The sequence below is a fragment of the Camelus dromedarius genome, chromosome 5 (genome assembly GCF_036321535.1).
Source record: "Camelus dromedarius isolate mCamDro1 chromosome 5, mCamDro1.pat, whole genome shotgun sequence".
Taxonomy (NCBI): Eukaryota; Metazoa; Chordata; class Mammalia; order Artiodactyla; family Camelidae; genus Camelus; species Camelus dromedarius.
Window position 1 is genome coordinate 28885093 of NC_087440.1, and position 24119 is coordinate 28909211.

At 35.8% G+C, this 24119-nt stretch overlaps 3 protein-coding genes across 3 annotated transcripts in view; 2 read left to right on the plus strand and 1 right to left on the minus strand.

The window, feature by feature from the left end:
• The window catches only part of LPCAT4 (lysophosphatidylcholine acyltransferase 4), an 88962-nt gene that overhangs the window by 30107 nt on the left and 34736 nt on the right, over window positions 1-24119 (minus strand). The gene's annotated exons all lie outside the window — the stretch shown is intronic.
• Window positions 9260-10684, plus strand: LOC105090024 (olfactory receptor 4F3/4F16/4F29-like). Its single transcript, XM_010981215.3, is given in 2 exon segments — window positions 9260-9635; window positions 9638-10684. Coding segments are annotated over 2 exon segments (1008 nt in total). The 5' UTR covers window positions 9260-9385; the 3' UTR covers window positions 10396-10684.
• LOC105090023 (olfactory receptor 4F3/4F16/4F29-like) lies at window positions 21726-22730 on the plus strand. The gene has a single exon (XM_010981214.3). It carries the CDS (start codon window positions 21735-21737, stop codon window positions 22698-22700), a length of 966 nt encoding a protein of 321 aa, XP_010979516.3. The 5' UTR covers window positions 21726-21734; the 3' UTR covers window positions 22701-22730.

Here is a 24119-nt window from a genome sequence, read left to right on the forward strand (position 1 = left end):
CATGCAAAAATTCTCAGGCATGCAAAGAAGCAGAAAAAAAATGACCCCCAGAAAAAAAATAAATCAACAGAAACAGATTCAGAAATGACAGAAATGGCAGAACTATCAGAAAAGGATGTGACAATCTCACCAAGTAAGTAATTAAATTGCTGAAAACCAATGATGAGGAGAAAAATTTAAAGGCAGCCAGATAAAAAGGATTCACCATATACAGAGTGAGAGCAAATGACTTGTCATCAGAAACTAAGCAATCCAGAAAACAATGCAGAAATATTGTTAAAGTTTCAAATAACTACCCCAACCCCCAACCCACTGTCATTTAGAACTTTTCATTCAGTGAAAATATATTTCTTTATTCAGTGAAAAGTTGAAGGTGCAATAAAGACTTTTTTAGACAAAAACTTAGAGATTTCATCTAATGCTGACCTACACTATAAGTAACATTACAGTATTTCAGGCAAAAAGAAAATGATATGAGATAGAAATCTGGATGCATGTAAAGGAATGAAGAGCTGTAGAAATGGTAAATATGTGTGTGAATATTTAATTTACTCCCCTTATTTTAAAATCTTTTTAAAAGGCTGTTTAAAGAAAAAATAATAACAGCGTGTTACGGGCATAGTAACAAATGTAGACGTAAGTTGTATGACATAGCAGAAAGGAGAGGACACAGGAATAGAAGTTTCTTATACTATATGTGAAGCAGTATAAAATTATTTGAAGGTATATTGTAATCAGTTAAAAATGTATATTGTAAACCTTACAGTAACCACTGAAACCCCCCAAACTAACACTAAGACAAATCACATAAGCCAATTCCTTGTAATAAATCTTTTGATATCTATCTATCTAACTATCTGTCTGTCTATCTGTCTGTCTGTCTGTCTATCTTCTACTGGTTCTCCTCCCTTGGTTGAACCCTGAATAATATTTGAGCACATACTCATCATACCAAAATAAGAAGATAAGAGAAAAGAAAAGTAGACTTCTAATGTGCTTTTAAGGCATAGTGGAGTGTGAATTATTGTTATTGAATTATAGAGCAGATCATTATATGAGGCAATGACACTAGCTGTGCTGAGGGGAACAATACATTTATCATAAGCAGACTAAGCACTCATTAGAAAACAGCAGTCAGAAAATTAGAACATTTACATGTAATGAATGTATCTCACTACAGCAAAATTTTTCTTCCCAACAATGAAAAATTAAATTGAGACTACATCCAAAGTACATTTCCAAGCAGTTCATCTGTTAACCAAGCAAAGGAATCCATTTAACAATGGTGAGTTAATTATGTCATGTTTGGTTGTAGCAGCTGAATAAATATGTCCAGGTAAAATAAACTTTTTAAAGACTATTAGCCTCTCAGTGAGGACAGTTGCTTGCAGAGTTGGGGATCCTGAATCAAAGTCAATAGTCAATTAAAAAACTGAAACATTATGCTGTACACCAGAAATTGACACAAAATTGTAAACTGACTATACTTTAATAATAAAATAAAATAAAAACAAGGTAAATTATTTCAAGGGTTTCCTTTGGCTGGTAGTAATTTGACAGTTAATGATACTTCTCAGTTGTCGTTTATTTTAGGAATCAATGCTGAGATTGAAGTGGTTGAAAAATTACCCTCTATAAATAGTTTGTGTGGAACAAATATAGGGGAGAATATTTTCTGAGAAGATGAGAAAACCTAAATTCAGTACAACATGAAGTGGACTCTGCTAGTATGTATCACAACTGACGGTGCTAAAATACGTGTAAGTAGTAAAGGCTTTTATTTGGTAAGTTTATAAAGTTTGTGAAAATGTAAGATGTTTAAAACCTAGGGTTATTCAATATATTATTCATTCAGGAGGTACTCTGTAGAAAATATTTGAATCTACCATGTGTTTATTGAACCAGTAACATCAAAAGTCAACTGTTCACTCTTGTAGACGTAACCATTGCTAATTAATGAATTGTTAAATGAAACTGAATAGCCTGATTTTCTCCATCATACAGCAATTTGAAAGCCTAGCAATGGTAAAGTTTTATTGGTATTTTTTGAACTCAGAGCCAAGACTTAAAAATTTTTTTGGCCAATATGAATCAATCGGTTCTATATAAGAAGAGAAAGACACAATATATCCATATTTCAGTAAACTGTCTAGTAAGCTATCATAATCAAAAACTAAAAAACCTGTAAATTCTATGGAGACACAGATAGATGGATTTGAGACTTCATGGACACATTATCCATGGAGTACCAACTTAAGGAGTACTGCATGGAGTGAAGAATACACTTATGCTCTGGCTGTTTTTTTAAGTTTTGCCAATTATTTAGTTTTAGGGAAGGTAAAAAGTAAGAAGAGTTTAGAGATAAAGTAATGAGAAAGAATTATACTGCTGCAAACTCATGTTAAGTCAAGAATATTGGGTTTTTCCATTCCTAATCCCTCAAAGCTAACAAGATTTAGGATTTTCTGATAAAAACACAAGAGGAATCACAATCCCACTTTGCTCTGTATTGTCAGTTTGCCTATCCCCATCCTGTGTCCACCTTCTGTGCTCTTTGACCACAGGCTGACTTGTAATTTTTGGTCATATCTTCTCTTATTAACCCAAGGTGCCCACAGTTATTTTCAAGAATCCTCAGCTCTTCGCAAACCACAGACTTCCATGCACAAACTGCTTGTAAGCTTCTGAATGTGCTGTTCTATTTCAGATGTTCAAAGCTCTACATATGCTACTCTGGCTGTCACTGCTCAGAGCCAAGCTGTCACTCAGCTATTACCTCTTTGATGAAGCATTTTTATACTTCCAATCATATTTTATTACATATTTTTCATATGGACCTTTTAATACTACACCCATCACTCTATGTAAAATATTTCTTTACATATCTTTGGTGTATAGACTGAATTCTTTTAGGGAAGAGTTCATGCCTCCTCTTCCTCCTTCTTCTTCTTTTGTATAACTATCTTGTATAACAGAACTTAGTATATTAGAATCTTAACTAGTGTTTTTAGAAGTGATTTGAACTCCACAAACTCTCACCCTTTTCTCTATCTTGAAAAATGGTCTTCGAACATGTAAAGAAAAATATTTTGTCAAGAGCAGTATTTTTTTTTCCTAAGGCAAAGGAAACAAGCAAAAATAAACAAATGGGACCTAATTAATCTTAAAAGCCTTTTCACGGCAAACGAAACCATCACGAAAGTGAAAAAACAACCTACTTAATGGGAGAAAATATTTGCAAATGATATGAATGATAAGGGCTTAATATCCAACATATGTAAATAGCTTATACAACTCAACATCAATAAACAAAACAACCCAATTAAAATATGGACAGAAGAACTGAATGGACATTTTTCCAAAGAGATGGTCAACAGGCACATGAAAAGATGCTCAACATTGCTAATCTCAGGGAAATGCAAGTCAAAACCACAATGAGATGTCACCTCACACCTGTCAGAATTGCCATCGTGAAAAAGAACATAACAAATGTTGGCGAGGATGTGGAGAAAAGGGAACCCTCATATACTGTTGGTGGGAATATAAATGGGTGCAGCCACTGTGGAAAACAGTATGGAGGTTTCTCAAAAAACTAATGATTGAGCAATTCCACTTCTGGGTATATATCCAAAAAACAAAAACGAAAACAAAAACACTAATTTTTCAACCTGCTCCTATGCACGTACCCAGAAAATAAATATCAAATTGTGTGTGTTTGTGACTGTCTTATATATGTATGCATATATGAGAATAATAAATATGATTTCATTATAAACTAATCAAAAGACATCTTCGTAAATTTTAGGACTTCACCTGTGCCTCAAGCCCTGGGGTAGGAAAATAATCTGATAAAGGTTATTTATTCATGAAGAATGTCTTCCCCTAGGTGATTCATTAACTGCCTCCTCCTATGTTGCTCTGGGAAAACCAGTCTTACTCTCTGAGACCATTCCCAACACAGATTAAAGTCATATTGGTCTGTTCTATTTGGTACCCCTTTTTATTACCCTCTGTATTACTAATTAGCTATCTCTTTTCTACTCTGGGGAAATTTCAAATAGCTCCATATGCCAGATGTGATTTTTCTGAAGATGCTGCTACTTCAGGTCTGCAAGAGAACAGGTAGGTGAGAAGGCTGGGCAGAACAGATTCAATCAAATTGTTGTGTTTTGTTGGTGAAGATACTTTCTGCTAACGAAATCACCACTAGAGATTTCAAACTGTGACTTAGTTGCGGTATAGAAGAGGCACCCAGAAGAGAAAGAGTTGAGAGGAGTAGCTGAGTCCACGGGCCAGGTTTGAAAAATACTCAGCAGGGAAACGACCTTGGTCCTTACACAGGGACAGAGACGGTGTCAGGTATTTAAGGAGAAGAGCCACGCTGTGGGAGAGTCGGCATGATCTGGGAGGCACGCAGGAGTGTAACACTAGGATGCACACGGAATGTTTAGATTTAGCTCTTGATTCAGATTAGTTTGCTGATAAACATCCACTCCAGAGTTGGTAAGAGCATTAGTCTTAGTTGCCAAAGACAACTTCTACATAGGCCAAAGAGAAGTATGCAATTTAGGCTGTATTTGCCAAAGAAACAGGAATTGCATGTTTTTCCCTCCACACTATTTAATTAGTTATTATAATAAATGACTGAGGAGAAAAAATTCTGAAGTGATTGCCGAGGTCAAATATTCTAATTTATTCAATTGAACCCCAGTCTTCCTGAAGTATTAGAGAACCTTGATATCTGGGTTATTTGTACATTCATTTTTCATTCAAAAAACAAACAAACAAACAAACAAACAAACAAACAAACAAAACACCGAAAAACCACTTCCTAAGCTTCTGTTATGTTTATAGCATTGTGTGGGGTGCTGGGGATACAGAGAAAAAGACACAGTTTCTTTCCCCCATGAGGTCACAGCCTGGGGTGGGAGATAAGACTCAGAAAATTATACTGCATCACTGTCCTGGAGCAGGAAGAGCTGAGAGGCGGAAAGGTAACAAGGGAGAAATCTTTGGGAAATGTCTCATTAGAAAAGAAGTGGGAAGAATGGGAGAAACTCTGGTTTCACACTGAGGATCTGCTCTCTCTGTCCATGAGGCTTTCTGTCAAATATTCTCTGAGAAGGAAAACTCAGGTCCTGTCTTTGTGAGATTAGCTTTTCCTTCTAAAGCTTTTCACTGGGTGTGTGGCTTGGGCTCTTTGTGACTTTAAAGATGTAAGCTGATTTTTAATTCTTTTTCTGTATTTTTCCATTTGGGCCCATGAGTCTTCAGTCTCAGAACTTGAGGGAAATTTCTGGGACCATTCTTTTTTTTCTTTTCTCTTTCTCTTCTACATGATTGTTTTCATCATTTTGTCTTTCTCTATTTCTTACTCTTTTGTTTAATTTCTCGTTTTCTTTACTGATCTTTGTCTTTTTTTCTTCCCACTCCTCACCATCTTTCAATTCCTTCTGCTTATATCCATCTCCATTTTCTAAATTATCTTAAACAGTTAGATTGAAATTGCAAAGGAATTAATTAAAATTAATTCAGCAGACACCTACTTCCTAGAACAGACAATTCTGCCCTCTGAAACTACCCTAGGAACTGAGTATGAAGACAGAGATGAATAATACAGGAGTGCTACCTTCCAGGGTTTGGAGACAGGATATGAGTCATGTAATGTAACTATACCACAGGGCAAAAAGTGCTATGATAAATACGAAGTGCTATGGGAAAGGAGGGGAAGGAGGTTTCTAGCTGGGAGAATTGGGGAGGTTTCATGAGATGGGCAGCATTTAAACTGGGCTGTGAAAAATGAGCACCATTTCAAGATAGATGAGGCAAGCTATTTTATGCAGAGGGGGTGGCTTGAAGAAAAACAGGAAAAGATAGTTTCAGAGTTGATGAAGGGACTGATTTAGCTGAAGACACGGTGCGATAGTGTTGGAGGCCAAAACACAGAGACCCTAAAATACCATGGCTGCTCTTGAGCCAATGGGAAGTCACCAATTTTGAGTGGTAGAGAGGCATGGCTAGTGTTTTGGAATATTAATCTGCTGTAGATGGGGTGGGATGGGTAGAGGCTGCGGGCAGGGAGCACTTCAAATTTTGCAGGACCCTTGTATTTCCATTTCTGGTGGCTAATCCTCACTACTGTACCATCTTGAACCTCCAATCTACTGGTTTCTTCCCTATTTCTATTTTGGTATCTCTTCCTTGCCTCCCTGGATCCCACTCCATCCCAAAGAAATTTCAGATACATTAATGGAAAATTTAGACTTTTTTTCTTTCTCAAATACTCAAATTCCAGGATACCTGAGGATCTTACCTTCAGCTTTTATTTGATAATAAGATCAAATGGAAAAAGGAACAGTAATAGGCATAAATAATTTTAAGTATCTGTAAAAATCTAAAGTTCATACAACTTTCAACAGTATAGCTACTAAAAGACAGACTTTCTGATTTCCAGTACAGTTCAAATTCACCTGTCACTGTTCTAGTGTTCTTTATGCTGTAACAAAAATCCTTATTATGTAAAACATTTCTTTGTATCCTCACACATTCTTTTCCCTTTCCCTTCCTGATGCAGAACAACACGTGACCCTTTTATTTTGCAAGGCTAACCCTTCTTTCATTTGTGCGTTCAGACATTTCTGCTACTCCAGAACCTTATGAGTTATTACCTCTGACTCTATGCCCTTCCATATTCTCCTCCATGGCTCCTAGTTCTCCTGTTTAGTTGTTAAAAAGTCCTTTTATTTTGGATTCTCTTTATGTAATCTTCTCCTTTTTATTTTTAAATCGTATACTCTCAGTAAAATAACCTTCTTAACAACCTACCTTTACCTAACCCTGGCCAATCTTGAGTTTCTCTCTCCGCTATTCCTTCCTTCTTTCCTTCCATAAATATTAGTTGAGCATATCTGATGTGTTAGGTATGTTCTAAGCACTGGGAGTACATGAGTAAGAATTGCTAATAGATTCTTGCCTTCAAATACCTCCTGTCTTATTAACGATCCCAAAAACACTGAATTAATCCTTATTCTTCTTGACTCCATTGCAACACTCTTTGTCTTCTCGAAATAATCTCATATTTTGGCTTCTAGAGCCCTGAATGCTCCTGGTTCTCTGACACCCTTCCTCTGCCTGTATCGCTGTTTTTGTTTCTTTTTCCCACACTTTAAATCTTGGAATTTTACACTATAGATAAATAATTTCTTTCTTTCTTTTATTTTTTTTAAACTTTTTTGGGGGGAGGTAGTTAGGTTTACTTATTTCTTTATTTTTGGAGGAGGTACTGAGGATGGAACCCAGGAGCCTGTGTGTGCTAAGCATGTGTTCTACCACTTGAGCTACACCCTCCCCCCAGATAAATATTTCTTGTGGCTTCAATGATCATATGTCTGCAGGTGGTTTCTACGTTACATCTCTAGCCTTGGCTTCTTTTAAAAACAGGACTTTACATAAATAAAGCCCTTCTCAACTTAAAAACCCCACGTGGCTACTCCTCCAGCATGGAGTATTTGATCTTCCATAGCCTGGCTTCCCAGGGCCTCTGCAATCTGTTTTCTACATGTCTTACATTTTATCTCCTTTGTCCCTCCTACACAAACTTTTATTGAAGCCAAAAAGCCATCGTTCTCCCCACAAAACTGCTTGCTCACTCTCACATCTGTACCTTTGCACATGCTGTTTTTTCTCTCTGGAATGTCCCTATCCATCTCTTCCTATTTTTGTCATTTAAAAAAAAAATGTAAAATATATTCCATAGACGGGAGGGTTTATAAAACATACATGTATATTGAAAATAGTAAAAAGAACTCCTGTGCACTTATCAGCCAGGTTAAAAGAGTTTTTTTTTTTTTAGTACCTTAGGAACACCTGTGTTTCTCTAGTTTTATTCCCCTCTCTTCTTTTTATAATTGGCTACCATCTGATTTTATGTTAACAATCCTCTGCTTTTTTCTTTTTATCATCTATGTATGCAAAGTATGCAAAGCAAAAAAAAATTGTTTAAAGATGAATACTACTGGACACTGGTACCTGGATGTCCACCTTTCACTATGAACGTTATGTGTCTAGACTAGAATCCATCATCTCCTGCCCTCCCTGCCACCCAGATTCCCCTTCAAGGAGGGACCTGCTGCTCAGCTGTGGGAATGCCATCAGCAGACAGCCTCTAATTGTCTGCTGCTGGCGTCTGCTTCAGCAGTAGAGACCCCCGAGTTCACACTCTATCTGGAGCAGCCCACAAGTGACTGATGAGTGAAGGGTGGTATAATTGCCCAGCTCTTTCTACCTGATGTGGGACAATTTGATGGGGCAAAAATCACTGCAGGACTCCATGTGGTGAGACTTCTTCCTTTGCTCAATCCTTTCTCTGACTTTCCTTTAAAGGCATTGATCTCTAGTAAGCATCTTGTACCCCAAACTCCACCTCAGTGTTTGCACTTGGGGAACCCAAACTGCTATATTGCTCCTAATGGTTTTGGCAAGGTCATTTTTTTTTTCAATTTTGCATTTATAATCATGGATGATATTGGCCTGGAATTTTTTTCTTATATTGCACCGGTCAAATTTTAGTATCAACATCATATTAGTCTCATAAAATAAGGTAGAGGAGAAACTTTGCTCTTTCTATTCAATTTATGTAGAATTGCAATTACTGATTCCTTGAATTTTTGGTGGATATTGTCACTAAAACCAGAATTGCATTTGTGGGAAGGTTTTAAAAATTACTCTTTTAAATTATTTAATTTCTTTAATGCAGTTATAGGATTATTAGGTTTTCTATTTTGGGGGGAAGTAATTAGGTTTATTTATTTATTCATTTATTTATTATTATTTTATTTAACAGAGGTACTGGGGATTGAACCCATGACCTCATGCATGCTACAACTCTATTTCAAGGGCAGAAGTGAAGCAGCAGCCATATTTGTAGCTCAAACATGTCATCATTTCTCTGCTGACTTATCTCACTGATGTGAGGCAATGGCTGTGACTACAAATGTCACATCTTCTTTGGGATCCTTTTTAGCTTCTTTGACTTTCAGGCCAGGTTTGTGCTTAGCTCTGGGGTGAAGGGCCCTAGTTTCTGCAGTGCATCCATACCATCAAGGTCAGAGGCAAAGAGCAGTGACGCTGGTGTTAGTCTGTCCTGGAGGTCTTCAGTTCTTGACTGTGGGTTCCAGTTTATTTTTGTTCTCTTCCATTTTACATCCATCTTCTCGTCCTGGCGCCTGTCCTGTGGACCTCAAGCTACAGCATAAGAGGCAAAAGACAACAGACGTGCAGAGACTGCTGAATTGGCTTCTGCTGAATCAGTAAGGTCGTCACTGTCACAAATTCCTTAGTATATTGTCTCCTAGTGGTTCTGCGTCTCTAATGGAACCTGACTCATATGGCCAGTAATCCCAATGTCTTATTTTTCCTGTTGTTTCAGGCAAATTTGGAGCCCAAAGTGACTGACACCATGTGGGGAGGAAATCATTCGGTGGTGTCTGAGATTGTGTTGGTGGGACTCACCAGTTCTTTGGAGATGCAACTTGTCCTCTTCCTAGTTTTCTCTGTGTTCTATGTAACAGGTGTTTTAGGAAACCTCCTCATTGTGCTCACAGTGATCTCTGACTCCCATTTACACTTCCCCATGTACTCCTGCTAGCCAACCTCTCCTTTATTGACATGTGGGTTTCCTCCGTTACAGCTCCCAAGATGATTTCTGATCTTTTCAAGGAGAGAAAAGTAATCTCCTTCCAAGGCTGCATTGTTCAGATGTTCTTCATTCATGTTACTGGAGGCACTGAGATGGTTCTGCTCATCGCCATGGCCCTTGACCGTTATGTGGCTATATGTAGGCCTCTCTGCTACCTGACTATCATGAGCTTCAGAACTTGTATTTTACTCTTGCTTGCTGCCTGGACCATTGGAATCATCCATTCACTGATCCAACATGTATTTGTTGTAAGCCTACCGTTCTGTGGCCCCAATGAAGTGGACAGCTTTTATTGCGATCTTCCCCGATTTATCAGGCTTGCTTGCACAGATACTTACAGATTGGAGCTCATGGTCACTGCCAATAGTGGCTTCATCTCCCTGGGAACTTTCTTCATTTTGATTATCTCCTATGTCTTCATCTTGGTCACTGTTTGGCAACGTTTTTCAGGTGGCTTGTCCAAGGCCCTCTCTACGCTGTCAGCTCACATCACAGTGGTAGTCTTATTTTTTGGTCCGTGTATTTTTGTGTATTCATGGCCATTTTCTACAGTGCCAGTGGATAAATTCCTTGCTATTTTTGACATAATTATCACCCCATTTCTGAACCCTGCCATCTACACTTTTAGGAACAAAGAAATGAAGGTGGCAGTGAGGAGGATACTCAGTCAGGTGTTGAGTTTCAGGAAGCTGTTTTGAGTGCTTTTGATTTCAATAAAGACAAGCAACTCTAACATTCCCTGCCCATGCCACAGATGTGAATCCAATGAAACACAGCACCATGATGCTTTACTTACTAGTTTAATTACCAATGTCCAGAATTTTCTTAATGTGTTTTCTGCCTACAACCAAGAAGGATATGGTATTCTTCTTTCTTGTGCAATGTGATGGAATAAAAAGTATTAATATAGGACTATTTCCACATTTTCTTGTCCCTCCTTGATAAAGAGGAATCTGGACTGGCCTCTTTTATTTCTTTTCCTACTCTGAGTTTTGAGGATTCTCATATGTCAGATTGACTTTTGGTGTTTCTGACACAGAATCTGAAGAACAGTGCTTTGGAAATATGACAAAATTTGCAATTATTCAGAATAGTATTTTTTTCCATTAGGTTTTGTAGTGAGAAATGTGGGAAAAGCTGTAATGTGTGAAAAAATAGATAAAATATAAAAAGGTGATTTTAAAGAGATATTATTGGCTATCTCTTATACTTTAGTTAATAAAAGCAAAAAGCTAAAGTTATTTTGAATTATTTTTGATTAAAAAAAATCACATCATCCTGAAACTGGATTACTGGATTATGGCTTCTTAAGCATTTCAGATAGTGCACATGGTAACTATGAATTAAGCCTTATAACTACTACAGTTCTTTCAAAAGCTGTATTCCTATGCTGTCTGGGGATCTGAACAATGGAGGCTAGGTAATGGGCAAAGACAATGACCTATTTAATAATTCTGTCCCAGTTAGTGCTGATCTTTGCCCTGAGTATATTGAAATCAGCACTGATTCCTGAGTTAGGTAAACTTCTTTTTCAGTGACATGGTTATATGCACAGACTCTTGAGGCAGACTGCATGATTTCAACTTAGCTCTGCTTTTTACTAATGCACAAATTGCTTAACCTCTTTATGCCTAAATTCTGTCATTTATGCCTAAATTCTGTCATCTGTAAAATGAAACGTCTGAAATTTCTAATACTCGATGTTTTAACTTACAAAAATGGCAGTTCCTTACGGCTAAAGGTACTTTTCTCATAAGTTAACTGAATTAATATTTGTAAAATGCTTTAAACAATTCTCGGTCTATAATGGTATGTAAGTGCCCATTCAATAAAATGAAATAAAACATTAAAGCCACTTCTCAGTTTTGATGTTCCATGTTATCTACAAATTACTTATTTCCTTTCTAACTCCATTCATTGGACATTGATCAAGGAATTGCTCTTGTTCTAAGAGGAGTAGGGTATTTTCGATTATTAAATTCCTTGGACAGAGAGAGTTCAAAATGCCACAATTCAATTTACTTTCTACACTTTGCTTCTCTTGTATTCAAATTGCCTTCTTAAACACTATGCAATAGTTCTATGAAGCTTGTTTTGGTTATCTATGGTTCTTTTTACAATTTAAAATTAAAAAAAAATTTTAATTGACGTACAGTTTATATACAATAATATATAAGTTACAGGTCTATAATATAATGATTCATAATTTCCTATCTAATAGCTTCTACCTCTTAATTCCCTACCCCCATATTGCCCTTCCCCTCTTCTCTTTCCCCACTGGTAACAACTAATTTTTTCTCTATATCTGTGAGTCCGTATCTTTTTTTGTTGTATTCACTAGCTTGTTGTACTTTTTAGATTCTGCATATAAGTGATATCATAGTGCATTTGACTTTCTCTGTCTGACTTATTTTACTTAGAACAATGCCTTCCGAGTCCATCTATGTTGTTGCAAATGGCAACATTTCATTTTTTTATGGCCGAGTAGTATTCCGTTGTATATATATACCACATCCTCTTTATTATCTGTGATGCTTTTTAATGTGCTGGAAGAAGCTACCAAGAAATTACCAAGCCGACTACATTATGAAAAAAAATTTCATAGATAGAAATTCAATTAATCAAAGAAGGTATTGAATATGTCCTATATTCTAAATCCTGTGTCAGTTAACTGCAAAAAATTGTATTAGACGTATTCAACTTAATTGTAGGAAGGGACAATGGGTCTCTGAGGCAAAAATCACAGCAAGTAACTAAGGGATGTTGTAGGATGTGCGGACTCAACAGAAAGGTTTGAGTAGAGGGGATTGATGAATTTGTGAACATTATGGAATAGAGTTAGAAGCCATGATATACCAGTCTTCAGAGACAAGTGCAGGCCTTGGTAGGAAAGAAGCTCACGGAGAGCTCTGGAGGCTAAGGGCAGACTGACACCACAGCATGACAGGAGGTAGATACCTACTCTATCTCAGTGCATAACCAGGGTCCTCAAAGCCTGAAAACATTTGGCCCTGCCAACTCCAGTGAGACATTTTGCTCTTCTGAGCCATTTTGGACTTTCTGTGGCTTGAGTACACCAAGCTCATGGTCTGAGTCCTGTACACTGGCCCTTCCCTCCACCTGCAGAGAGCTTCTCCTGGGTGTCCGCAGGGCTGTAACTCATTATTCAGATTTCAGCTAGTCATTCTCTGTCATGTGCTTTGTTTAATGTCTTCATGACTTTACATTTATTTGAAAGACTGCTTTGTAAATTATTTTTTGTTTCTCTCCACAGGGAAAAAAGGTCCATAAAGCAGAAAATAAGATTTTTTTTGTTCTTTGTACCTAGAGGTCTGCATGGCCTACAGTGGGAAGTCAATAATTGTTTTTTTCCCAAAGAGCGATGGTAAATAAAAGCTGAGAGGGAGAACGAAACAACTCTTCCCTTCTGAATCACAAGAAGTGGGAAAGAATGGGAAAATCTAGTAGATGTAGCACAAAGGTTAAAGTAAACTAATGCAGGATAACAAACCAGTAGACTCTAAAGTACATTTGTAGGTTATATAAAGATAAGCACAAGGCAGAAAAGAAATTACCAAAATGATATCACTCACATATAACTGTCAAAATTTCTTTTATCATTTTTATTTACGTATTTAAAAATTACACAAAGTAAGATCACATTGTTCTGCAACTCATTTAACAATATTATTTGTAAGTCATTCTATGATTTTCTTTCTGGCCTCTCTAGTTTGTTCCATTGATCTGTATGTCTGCCTTTCAGTTACTGAAAATTTGTCATATAACTTAAATCAGGAATAGGGATATCTCCCATCTTATTCTCCTTTCTCAAAATCATACAAATGGCCAAAAAGTAAATGAAAAACAAATGCTCAACATTATTAATTATCAGGGGAATATAAATCAGAACTATAATGAGAACACCTCACATCTGTTAGGATGGCTACCATCAAAAATAATAATAATAAGTGTTGGTGAGGTTGTGGTTACTGAAAAATATTGCATTGAATGTAAATATCACATTTTCTTTATCCATTCATCTGTCAATGGACATTTGGTTATTTCCATATCTTGGCTATTGTGAATAATGCTTCAATAAACATGGAAGTACAGATATCTCTTTGATATAGGAGTTCTGTTCTTAATATTTTGAGGAATCACAATATTGTTTTCCATAACGGCGGTACCAATTAATTTTCCCAAAAGTGTTGAAGAGTTCCATTTTCTCCACAGAAAGAAACCCACGTATAGATGGTCAACTAATCTTTGACAAGAGTTTCAAGAATACACAATGGGGAAAGAATAGTCTCTTCAACAAATGGCATTGGGAACACTGAAAACTGAAGATCCACCTGCCCCCCAAGCCACCCATAAAAAGGAAATTGGGTCCCTAACTTACACCCAACACAAAATTCACCTCAATAACGGCAAAAACTTAAGTGTAAGTCTAAACTATAAACTTCTAGGAGAAAACATAGGGGTAAAGTTTCTTTACATTGGTCTTGGCAATGGTTTCTTGTATATAACACTTAAAACACATGTAACAAAAGCAAAAATAAACACTTTGCACTACATAAAACTAAAAAGCTTCTGCACAGCAAAGGAAACAATCAACAGAATGGAAAGGCAACCTATGGAACGGGAGGAAATCTTTGCAAACCATAAGAGTTTATATAAGAGGTTAATTTCCAAAATATCTAAGAAACTCAAATAACTCAAAAGCAAAGACCAAATAACTCAATTAAAAATGGGCAAAGGTTTAAACAGACATTTCTATAAAGAAGACATACAAATATATAACTTTGATTTGCTTGATGTAGTTAATAAGATGACTGCCTTGTTGTTAGTCTTTTCAAAGAAGCAACTTTTGGCTTTGTTGGTCTTCCCTACTTTATATTTATTTTCAGGATTTTTGATTTCTGCTCTTACGTTTTCTACTTTCTCTGAATGTATTCTATTTATTTTCTAGCTTCTTATGTTGGAAAGTTAGCTCTTCAATTTTTGGGCTTTTTTCTTTTCTCATTTCCATTGAAGTACATGTAGGCTTTCATACGCCACAAGTTCCATTCTAAGTATTTTAAATTTTCCACAAATTTTTCATGGAAACACAAATTATTTAGAAGTTTTAAAATTGGAAAATATGTTAGAATTTTAAAAAATCTTTTATAAATTTGTAACTTGATCGCATTTGGTTATAGATTCAAGTCATTCTGATATTGATTCTTTGAAATATGTTAAATTACTTATGTTCTCTCACTTGGTCAGTTTTTGTAATTGCTCCATGTGTGTTTGAAAAAACAGTGTTCTTTAGTTGCTGGGTACAAAGTTCCTTGTATTTCAAACATATTATGATCGCTTACTCAATCATTAATATTGTATGTAATTGTTCAAATCTATAATAACATAGCTATTTTTTGTCTATTTGACATATAATGTGAGAAAGGTATTGAAGTCTTCTATCACGTTTGAAAAAATGTTGTATTGAATGAATTTCTGCTTTATATATTTTGAGACTATGATATTAATTGTATACAACTTTAGAATGTCCCTGGTGAATTGAACCTTTCATTATATAGTAGTACTTTCTGTTCCTAATAATGCCTTTTCATTTAACATATGTTGTCTGATATAGATATAGCTGTGCTAGTGGGTTTCTCTGGATATATAATTTTCCTAGTATTTTTACTTTTACCTTTTTTCTACCTGTATTTTTTATATATGCATCTTATAAATGGCACATAGATGCATTTTTAAAGTCTATTATGATATTCTCTACAAATATGTAGAGCCCAGACAATAATAGCTAAACTTCACGGAATTCATGTAAGAGCTGATCATTGGTAGAGTCTGTGTTTATGAGGAATGAACCATTTGGATACATTAACTGTAAAAATTATTCTAAGCTACATCAGAAAAAATTGGCCAAGCATATTCTAAAAATGAATATTTGTTGAATACTGACTGTTCTGCACTGAGCACCACTGCTTGCTTGCCTTTATTGATCAGGTTAAGGCAGGGTGTGGTGGGGTGTCAGAGCTAATCAACTGTGATTCTTTGTAGGAGCTAATATGAAGCAATAATACCTGAAGAAGGATGGTAATAATATAAGTGGAGGAAAAGATTATAGAATAATAAAAGAAAAGTACAAGAACCTCTTTTATGAAATGTGATCAAGGAAGATTATATCTATGGAAAAGGTATATATCTATTTAAAAACTTTCAGACATAATAATTCCTCTTATCCTCCAGTAATAAACATTTTATAACCTGACAGTATTCTGATGAAACAAATCTGCAGTTTAAGGTCCTGAATTTTGAGTCTGCTGGGACTGAGAAGCAGCTAGAGAGTGAAAATTGCTACATTGAGAGACAGCTTCATGCTCTGTGGTTTCTCACTTGCTGTTACCTCCTTGTTCTCAATGAAGAGTGTTTTTGCCATGAAACTTCCAGTCAGTACTAGAGTACAGCAACACTCTTTCCCTTTCCTGACTCATTTTCAAGCATAAATATTTCTGTATATTGATCTAAGGTACCATTAAATCTGGTACCTAGAAGCTACTTTCTTTCCTCTGTTCTTCTGTTCTTTTTATTCCCTGGGTGAAAATCAGTCTGGACTCTGAGGCATGATTCCCAGAAAAATCCAATCAATGAAGGGCTGGCTATTCCCAAGACTCACACCAACATTTGGTCACCAAATGCTAATTATAATTTTTTTTTTTTTTACTTGGAAAACAGTATTAAACTCTTTGCTTTGGAAAGGTTACAATCTCGATCAGATTGTGAAACTGCCCTCTCCCGAACCGAGAAAAATGCTCCTACTTCAAGGACAGTTATGTAAAACGTATGTAAAACAAACAGCAGATTGAAAATGAATCCTACTTATCCTTGGGTCTCTCCCCAGGGATTGATTGCTCAGTATTATTTTCCTCTCTTTACTTAATCTAGTTTGTTATTTGACATATTTGATGCATATGTAATTTGAACAAGGCACAAAAAAGAGTATCAAGATGAATAAAGTATGGCTCTTGCTCAGGGTACCGGGCAAGAGTGTTTTGGAGGAGATGACACTAAGCAGGCTGGTGAATGAAGGCTGGGAATTTTGACTAGAAGAGGGTGTTCCAGGGAGGAGGAAAAGCATGATGTTTTCATCTTTTCTATTTCTTTTTAAAAATTTGTAATTTTTCATCTATTCTATTCTATTCCTTTCTGTTCTCCAATTCTGTTATTTCCTTCCAGTTTTTTCACAGTAGATAAATTCCCAAGTGATGTTTTCAATTTCTGTGTTTTATAAGGTCTCAAATTTTCTCATTGGGTCTCTTAATCTATCAAACTAATTCTTCTTTTTCTCTTTCAGAAATTATAGCTCTTATAAATGGAGACTTTCTATCTTTGCACACAATTTGGAGAGCATTGATCTACCATCTGAGGAGAATAGATTCTTTGTATAACTGAGATAAGAGAGGGTTCTTGTTCTTACTGTCTTTCTTTGTCAATAGGATTAATAACATTTTCATCACTGGATATGAGTCATTTCTAGGGCTCAGAGAATATTCATTTTGGTTGTTTTTGATGCAACACAAATGAAGCAGACAGTGGAATCCAGGAAACCACCACTGTCATGTGAAAAGTTCACTATATGGAACTCAGATCAGGTATAGGCAACTCAGAAGTTGTCAAATTGTTGATGTCTCTTTCTGTTGTGCAAGGAGGGCGGGTTAAGACTGGGAGAGTTGTAGCAGACTGGAATACTCAGGAAGCATGATACAACTAGGGACAGACATAAGTAAAATAAAAATACTATGAGAGTTACGGAAGTTGGGTTTTATACAAACCCAGGTGATTGCATGATTTCCTCCTAACACTTCATGTACAAGTAGCTCAATCTGTAAGTGGTTTAATTGAAAATGATGCTTTGGAGGCTCAGAACTCAAAGAATATAAGATCTTGGTGAGGATGACTTGCATAGCTAGTGACAGTAGGAGGGTAGCAGACAATGAGCAAGAGTGGAAGGCAGTATGACAAGATGGGGAGGAGCTGGGGATGACGTGGTAGACACCAAAGACCCACTTGCCTTCTATGAAGTTCTATCAAGTACCTTGGTAGTAAAAGCTACTTCCTCATGCCCATGAAGTTATTTCTGACTTTAGGTTGTGAGTGACGTAGTGAGTAGTGTAGTGAAAAAAGCCTGAACTCTGGAGTCAACTTTTTTTTTAAATTAATGTTTTTTCTTTAAAGAGACATACATGGGCGAAATAGAAAATATATAAAAGTATAAACAAGATGGAAAAAAATCACTTAGTTCCTTCCTAGAAAGCAACTGTTAAAATTTGACTATTCCTTCAAGTACTTTTTATTCAACTGCATCTTTAAAGCAATGGCAAAATGGAGTTTGAATTTGACACTTAGCTGTGCAAAATTAGGCAATTCGTTTAATCTCTTTGAGTCCTTATTTACTTATCTATAACATAGGGATCATATTCCTCCTTCCTACGCTCTTTCTTGTTATTGGGCAACAAAAAGGATGAGAGATTTTTAGAGGATGACAATAAATTTTTAGAAAAAGGAATTAATGTTATAAGTTTTGGTATTTATATCCTGCAGGAAACAATGAAAAAAACAAATTTAAATACAACGTTCATGTTAAGACACATCTTAAAGAAACTGTCTTAGCTGAAATTATGTGAAAGAATAGGAACATTCTTAATTCAGATGAGTTTATAACATATGGCTAATAATGACCAATAACATTCTTTTATACAGTGATTTATTTCCAGAGGGTATATAATACAGCATAATATTTATAATGTTAATATATGATATATAATTAATACAATATTAATGTTTTCTAAAGCCAATATGAGATCAGAATAAAGAGAAGTATGACCTGTAATAGTCAGAAATTAATTGTAGTATACTTATGATTAGATAGACTCTTATTACCATGCTACAACCAAGATTTATTAACACTTTAAAGAAATAGAAATGATGTGCAGATAGACAGTAGGATCAGAGAACTCCTAATATGTCAAAAAGAGTTGAGAAAAGAGATGCCATTAATAATTAAAAGTGTTTATCCTGGATATCATAAAATTAAGGAGAGGTGTAATAGTCAAAAAAATTGTATGGCTGAGTCACTGTCCAAAAGACTTAGTTCATGACTCCTATGACATTTTTCATTTGCATGAAAGATCAATATCTGGTGGTAACAATAATTTCTATCTCTACTGAGGACTCAGCAGAAGGAAATAATGCTAAATAATCATCCTAAGTAGCTTATGTCTAAGGGTTCGGAGAGGAGTGAGAAAACCATGTATGGCACCCTAAAAAGGATGCCCACAACAGGTTTTAGTATTTACATACTTGTTCATATTTAAAATTATGCTGTGCATTGTCTATTTAGGCACGATCTGCCCTTTGGCCTCTAAGCTACAAGGATGTAAGTCTTTCCCTATGTTAATGACTCTAGTTAGAATTCTTACCTGAGGAATTACTTTCCTCAGGTGTAACCTGTAGAACAGACATTATCAACAGGGAGAGAGATGACAACATCTTTGCACATCCCACTATTGCCAACATTTCTCAGAAAACAGGAAATGGTGAACAGTGTTAGATGATGCGGAGAGATCAGAAGGATGAAGACTTAGCTACTCTGAGGTATCTGGTGATCTTCATGAGACCCGTTTAAAGAAGGTGGAGGGGAGAGCAGTCAGACTGCAAGGAGTTAAGGAGGAGGTCATTGATGGGCAATACAGCAGATAGTACTGAGGGGGAATAAATATTTCTTGACAGAAGGAGCATCTTGGATAGATGGTACAGAGCCAAATTACAGAAGCACATTCTAAATTAGAAATTTGTACTTTCAAAGGCAATAAGAACCACTGGACATGTTTTGGTGGCAGCAGGTATATAATCAAATTGCTACATAGGAAGAGACGTCTGATGGCCATATTCAGGTTAGATGGGGAGAGATCAGTTGTCCTGTGTTCCAGAATTTCAGTTATGATTAGTGAAAGCAAATGAAGACTTGAGAAGAGCAGGATGGATGGGATGCTTGTAGTATTGTAATAGATCTGAAAGAAGAGCTGCATTGGAAGAAGCAGATGCTAATTTCAAGAAAAAATAATAATAGCATGTAAAAGGCTTCAAGATTAATCCATTTCCTTAAGAAAACCTAAGGAATTTCAGTAAAAAACCTACTATGCTCAATCAGAAAATGTGATAAGGTGGCTACATATAAGACAAAAAGAGTATTTCTCCTTTCTGGCAACAGGAACCTAGAAATGGAAAAGATACTCCATTCACATTGCCAAGAAAAAAAAGTTTAAAAAATACACAGGAATAATTTTCACAGAGAAGTTACAGAACATGTCAAAAAAATGACAAAATCTTATTAAGGAACATGAAACAAGGTTTGAACAGATGGATAGATGCTTGATGTTTTTGAATGGGAAGACACCATCATAACAATGTTACTTCATTAGAAGTTAATGTACAAATTTAATGCAATTTGAATCAAGAGGTCCAATGGAGTTTTGGGGTCTTTAAGTTAAATGGAATATTATATACTCAAGAATAACCAAGAAAACATGGAAAATACCAACAACGAAGGAGGGACCTGCTTTGTCGGATACCATGACATAGTATAAAGCCACTGCTATGAACTATTGATACTTTTACAGAAGTTGATACATGTATCAGTGGAAACAGAATAAAGAATTTAGAAGCAGGTCCCAAAATATTTGAGAATTCAGCAACAGTGAAAATGGTAAGTAAATTCAGTGTGGCAAGATTGGGCCACATAACACAAGGTACCAGTACAATTCTATTCATCTGGAAGAAGTTAAAAGTGGACTTACATTTTAAACCATATACAAAAGTAATAGAGCACAGTCCTAAATAGAAAAGAAAAAATAATAAAATATTGAAAGAAAATCTGAGAGTGTACATGTATGATCCACGAGCAAAGGATAGCTTAAGATTAAACTCAGAAGCTATAAAACATTAAGAGCTGTATTTAATCATGTAACAACTGAACTTGGGTATAACAAAAGAAACCATAAACAAAAATAATATGTAATTGATTTAGAAAAATATATAATGAATGACAAAAGCTTAGTATCTATACTATAAAAAGAGAGCTCAAAAATTGACAAGAAAAAGATAACATAATAGGAAATAGGAAAAAGCATGGAAGGGCAATTTACAGAAGAGCAAATCCAAACTGCAAAAAAACGCATGTTCAAAATGACTGGTCGTCAGGGATATGAAAGTTACTGTAACAAAATCACTTTATACTCACTATACTGGCAACAATTTGAAAAAGTATAAACATTTATTCTTATGAAAATATGTGTTATTACAGTCTTTTTGGAAAGAATTAGGTAAAACTACTAAATTAAAAATACGTGTTTTTTGATCCAGTGATCCCATTCTTGGGAATTCATGCCATAGACAGGGAAGCATTAATACACAAGGATATATGTGTAAGCATATTTCTTTGCATCATTGCCTGTAGGTCCCCCCAAACTAGAACTAGGTTAACACTGGTTAATAGGGAAATTAGTAAATAATGGTCTATCCACAGTGTGAAATAGGCAGCCATTAAAAATGATAAATTACAGCACCTCTCCAGCAGCTCCCTGTGCCTGTTTGCACATGTTTCCATGTTGTGGCATACTTCACTGTAGATACTAGGAAGGACAAATCTCTCTTGTTTCTTAATGCACCTCTCTTAAATTCTTAGTTGCCTTTGTCTCCATTTTCCCTTCTTGATTATGCACCGATGCCCAAACCTGACTTGAGGTCCATGATTAAATGATACCCAAGATACAGGCATGAAAAAAATGTCTGATTCTGGCTCTTTGTGATCCTTTTACTATGTGAGCTCTAAGTAACTGTATACAGCAACAAAATGATCTTTAGTTTTCGTTGCTTGTGCAACTGTATAGCCAGGACTTTCCTTCCAACTTACAAATTATGTTTTTCTCCCTCTTATGCTCTTCAGGTAACTTCAGGGTCAGCCTTGTGCACGAAGTTGATGGATGGAGGAAACCGCTCGGTGGTGTCTGAATTTTTGTTGCTGGGACTCACCAATTCTTGGGAGATTCAGATTCTTCTTTTTCTATTTTTCACAATATTTTATATAGCAAGTATGCTGGGAAACCTTCTCACTGTGCTCACAATCCTCTCAGACCATCATTTACATTCCCCCGTGTACTTTTTGTTGGCAAATCTCTCCTTCATTGACACAGGTGTTTCCAGCATTGCAAGCCCTAAGATGATTTATGACCTTTTCAGAAAACATAAAGTCATCTCCTTGAAAGGGTGCATAACTCAGATGTTCTTTATTCATACTGTTGGTGGCACAGAGATGGTGCTGCTCATAGTCATGGCCTATGACCGATACATTGCTATCTGTAAGCCCCTCCACTACCTGACCATCATGAGCCTAAGAATGTGCATTTCTCTTCTAGCTGTTGCCTGGACCATTGGACTCATCCACTCTGTGGCCCAGCTTGCTTTTGTTGTGAACTTACCCTTTTGTGGTCCCAACAAGATGGATAGCTTTTATTGTGATTTTCCTCGATTCATCAAACTTGCGTGTACAGACACATACAGACTGGAGTTTTTGGTCACAGCCAACAGTGGTTTCATCTCCATGGGCACCTTCTTTATCTTGATTGCGTCTTACATCTTCATCCTGGTCACGGTTCGCAGACACTCTTCAGGTGGTTCATCCAAGGCCCTCTCCACTCTCTCAGCTCACATTACCGTAGTGGTCTTTTTCTTTGGCCCTTGCATTATTGTCTATGTGTGGCCTTTCCCTACCTTACCCATAGATAAATTTTTAGCCATCTTTGATGCCCTTATTACTCCTTTAATGAACCCTATTATCTATACATTTAGAAATAAGGAGATGAAGGTGGCAATGAAGAGACTGCTTGGTAAGGTTTTAAGTTTCAGGAAGAATTTTTTCTCACACAGTACAAGAAATTCAGGCTGATCTTGATTATTTTCAGAAGTTAATCTCTTTTATTATACTTTTCACAAATCTTTTCAGTGTAGTACTGGTTTTCAGTACCCTCTGTGAAATCTCTCATTAAGGACTCTGTTCTGAGCTGGTCAGTTTTTCACAGGCTCCTTGATCTAAGGAAACTGAAAACACTAGGGAGGGGTGAATTCAGCACTGGAATGTAGTGTCCTTTTCAGTTACTACTGAAGACATTGGTAAAGGCGGAAATGTCGCATATTGGGTACATTTTCCATCAAAAGAAAATGTTGGATGCTCTTCTCTTTGGTAGTGATTCTCAAAGATGTATCTTTTCTAATATACATGAATATCAATATCCAAGCCCTCTGAGTTTTTCAGTGTCTATGTATCTGGAGGAAAAAACAAAATGAAGAAAATAGCCTAGGTAGCTTTGAGAATTTGAGGCTGCTAACATCTGGACTTGACCATCCACACTCCAATTTAATTGACACTAAGGGTTTTAGATTTAGTTAGGATTGGAAGGTGAAATTTGGGATAACTCAGAGTGACAACTCAGGAAACATTAATATCATTAATTAATCAAATTTTGGGGGAATAGATGATGTAAAATCCTATACTCCTCAGTGTGTGAGATAATTATGTTTTAACCTGTTTATTTCCTAAGCAACAGCCACCATTTTTATATGGCAAAGAAAGCTATTTGAATATTAAAATATTATAAATGGATTGAATACTTTGCAGCTAAAAGAGGCAACACTAAATAAAAATGCAAAGGATTTCTATATTATGGGAACCAGATTACTGACTAAATGAAAAACAAAGTGTCGAAAGTACAAAAGAAAATTTATTACAGAACTGTTTAACTGAAGAAATATAAATGGTATAATGAAGTAATGTATTAAAAGTTTTCATGTGATAAAATACATCATACAATTATGATAAAACAGATATATTGTTCAGAAATAATTTAAATAACTAAAGAGTATCTCATTGTCCTTTTCTTTTTTAAAGGAAAGTTTGTTTTCATTATTTATTTATTTATTTAATTGGACTATAGTTGACTTATAACATTGTATATTTCAGGTGTACTGCATAGCAATTTGGGTTTCTTTTTTTTGCAGATTGTAGGTTATTACAAGATATTGGGTATAATTCCCTTTTCCATACAGTAAATCCTTGTTGCTTATCTATTTTGTGTATAGTAATTTGTATCTGTTATTCCCATACTCCTAACTTGTCCTTACCCTGCTCCATCTCCCCCTTGACAACCATGAATTTGATTTCTATGTCTGTGCATCTGTTTTCCCATTTTTTATATAGAGTCAGTTGTATTATTTTTTTAGATTCCACACATAAGTGATATCACGTAGTATTTGTCTTTCTCTGTCTGATTTATTTTACTAAGGTCCATCCATGTTGCTGCAAATGCAA

Coding starts and splice junctions, on each gene's coding strand:
- LOC105090023 (XM_010981214.3), top strand. CDS start 21,735: ATGGATGGAGGAAACCGCTCGGTGGTGTCTGAATTTTTGTTGCTGGGA.